The sequence below is a fragment of the Centroberyx gerrardi genome, chromosome 5 (genome assembly GCF_048128805.1).
Source record: "Centroberyx gerrardi isolate f3 chromosome 5, fCenGer3.hap1.cur.20231027, whole genome shotgun sequence".
Classification (NCBI taxonomy): domain Eukaryota; kingdom Metazoa; phylum Chordata; class Actinopteri; order Beryciformes; family Berycidae; genus Centroberyx; species Centroberyx gerrardi.
In genome coordinates this window covers 22,293,044-22,295,546 of record NC_136001.1, presented here as the reverse complement: position 1 = coordinate 22,295,546, position 2,503 = coordinate 22,293,044, and the positions used below count along the sequence as shown (strand labels likewise).

At 41.2% G+C, this 2,503-nt stretch overlaps 1 protein-coding gene across 1 annotated transcript; it reads right to left on the bottom strand.

Moving 5' to 3' along the window:
* Positions 1-263: 263 nt before the first annotated feature.
* Positions 264-1,914, bottom strand: rabif (RAB interacting factor). The gene is made up of 3 exons (XM_071910937.2): positions 1,819-1,914; positions 1,094-1,245; positions 264-764 (listed from the first exon to the last, which is right to left on the bottom strand). The coding sequence occupies exons 2-3, from the start codon at positions 1,235-1,237 to the stop codon at positions 516-518; spliced, it is 393 nt and encodes a 130-aa protein (XP_071767038.1). The 5' UTR covers positions 1,238-1,245; positions 1,819-1,914; the 3' UTR covers positions 264-515.
* Between the last annotated feature and the right edge of the window lie 589 nt (positions 1,915-2,503).

Sequence of the window (2,503 nt, the reverse complement as noted above, 5' to 3'; positions counted from 1 at the left end):
TCGTGTTTCTTTAGAGCAAGTCTGTACAAAGGGAAATCTGATATTTCTTACAGCGAACTGAATAGTTAAGTCAAACTGATTAAGCACTAGCTCATCTACATCTACTCTACACATCATAACCTAAGATACTACCATCTTCATCTTGTTAATCTGACTTAAACAGTGCTTTTTTTCTCAATACAATGTGAATACAATAGTCTGATATGCCTAAAACACATTGAGATTAAGGAATTCAAAACATATTAGCACAATGGCATTCAACATCAGCTTTCAAAAAAACATTTTTATTAGAACACAAAGATCGTACTGTTGTTGTCAGTGTGATAAAGGAGAAGGGTAGAACCACAGTCCCGTCATCATGGACAAATCATTGTACACATAACACCCAGATCTGTGTGTGTGTGTGCGTGGGGGGGACTGGGAGGTCAACTCTGGGAGATATCAAATCCATGAAAAGATGCATAGCCTGCCTACACAATGTTTGAAGTTCCGTTGGGCTTAATTATGCATTTACACTATGCATGATCCACCCTTTCCACAGCAACATAGAAACTTTTTTTGTCATCCAAACAGTGCCAACCAATGGGTCCAATCTCACAATCTGCACAGATGAGATACTTGATTCGCCCCACATCATTGGTGAAGCCCACATTCTCAAAGGTGTACATGTCGTCCACTAACCAGTGGGCGGTCAGAGTGTCCCCATCCACAGAGCCCTCTGATGTGCTTAGGCTAGTCTTTTTCCGCATCAAAGGCAGGAACAGCTGTTGAGGAAAAACAGACCATAAGATATCTTGACACACAATATAGCAACACTTATTCCTGTTGAACTCAAATCAGCAATACAGTACATTGGGGTTTTGTACTTAGGCTACACTGGGCTGATGGAGGGGCTTGAGGAAACGACTGTCACACATTACAGTGCAATTAGGATTTATGTATTCGCATTAAATGCCCATGAAGCAGTCAGCCGCATAGGCACGAGCTGTCGCGGGGATCGAACCTGTGACGTTCGACTCATGGAACTGTCTGACTGCCAGCCCACCTTAACAATACGAGCTTAAAGAAAGCGGCCTAATGCCATACATCATACCTCTTTTTCTGCAAATACCGCCATCCCTGGGCAAAGCACCTTGGATCCGCAGCGTTGGCACAAGACGGACTTCACGTTCTTCCCATCCTCGGAAACCAGGTTGGACCGGTCAGTGCTTTCTTTGGACTGTTGATCGTTGTCCATCTCGAACCCTGGCAAACGGCAAATTAACTTCGATATACATGCACAACGGCGGCTAGCTGATGATGATATCCCTCATCAACCGAACTGCACTGAACCACATAGGCCAGAAATGAGGTGTCAAACCTAACGTCCAACTAGCTAACGTTAAATTAGCTCAATTAGCCGGCTAGCCTGCTGTCTTCTCGACAAAATACGGCCAGGATACGGAGAACAAGGAGTAGAGAGTCGACAAGAATTGAGAGCCTTGGGGGCGTTTGTAGTGCGGAAGTGCGGCTACACGTCAGGGCCCATGCCAAGCAAACTTATTATGAATGTTTATCATTTTCATCATAAGCTTTATGCATATTATGACAACGCAAACCCGTACACCGACCCCCAGGCTTTAATATTTACGGTAATACATATATATGGATAAGGAACGTTATAAATAATACTGCAACATTGCCATCAAGTTGTAAGTGTTGCCCCTGGTTAATAATACTGAAGTCAACTGGTTAGAAAGACGAACAAAACATTCAATACACATACAACAAAAGCCGTTAAAAGGTAAGCACATATGAATAAAATCGAATAGAATGTACCTCAATCTTGAACTTAGTGTAAACAAAGCTGAATAAGACTAGAAATCGTAGGCAAGGCTAGCTTGCCAGGTTTAGCAGCCAGTAAATGGTCTCGTTCGGAAACATAAAACTATGAATAGGTTCCTAATACAAAAGGGTCCTAGGCAAGACAGGGGAATGTCACCAATAATCAACATTCATATTTCTGGTAATTCTACCATTTGGTGATTAGGAAAGTAACCACGTTATGCATATAAGGAACGTATATAAGTCATATAAGTCCTGCTAATTAATTAATTGACGAGGTGAATGTATTCAACTGCCAGGTAAAATACATTTTGGAACGCCCTGTCTGATGAGCTTAGGCTTTACAACATATTTGTTGACCTATTTTATTCCCATTTTGTCTGTTTGTTTTTTTTTTCTTTTCTGTAAACTTGTTCTGTTTTTTTGGCTTTTATTTATTGCTTTACCGTCTGTGTTCATTGTCAAATAAAGTGTACATTATTTGTTAATGTTTATTGCAGCAAAAGAACACAAGAGGGAGTATTTTCTAGTGACCACCATTACAGCTGTGGGCTCATCCCAAACAACTTTCTGCCACTGTTCCTTTGCTCCCTTTTCTTACTACCACTCATTTCCAACCAGGATGTAACTTGGGACAGTTGAACAGCACTTTCCAGAGGATAAAAAATGGCTATATTCA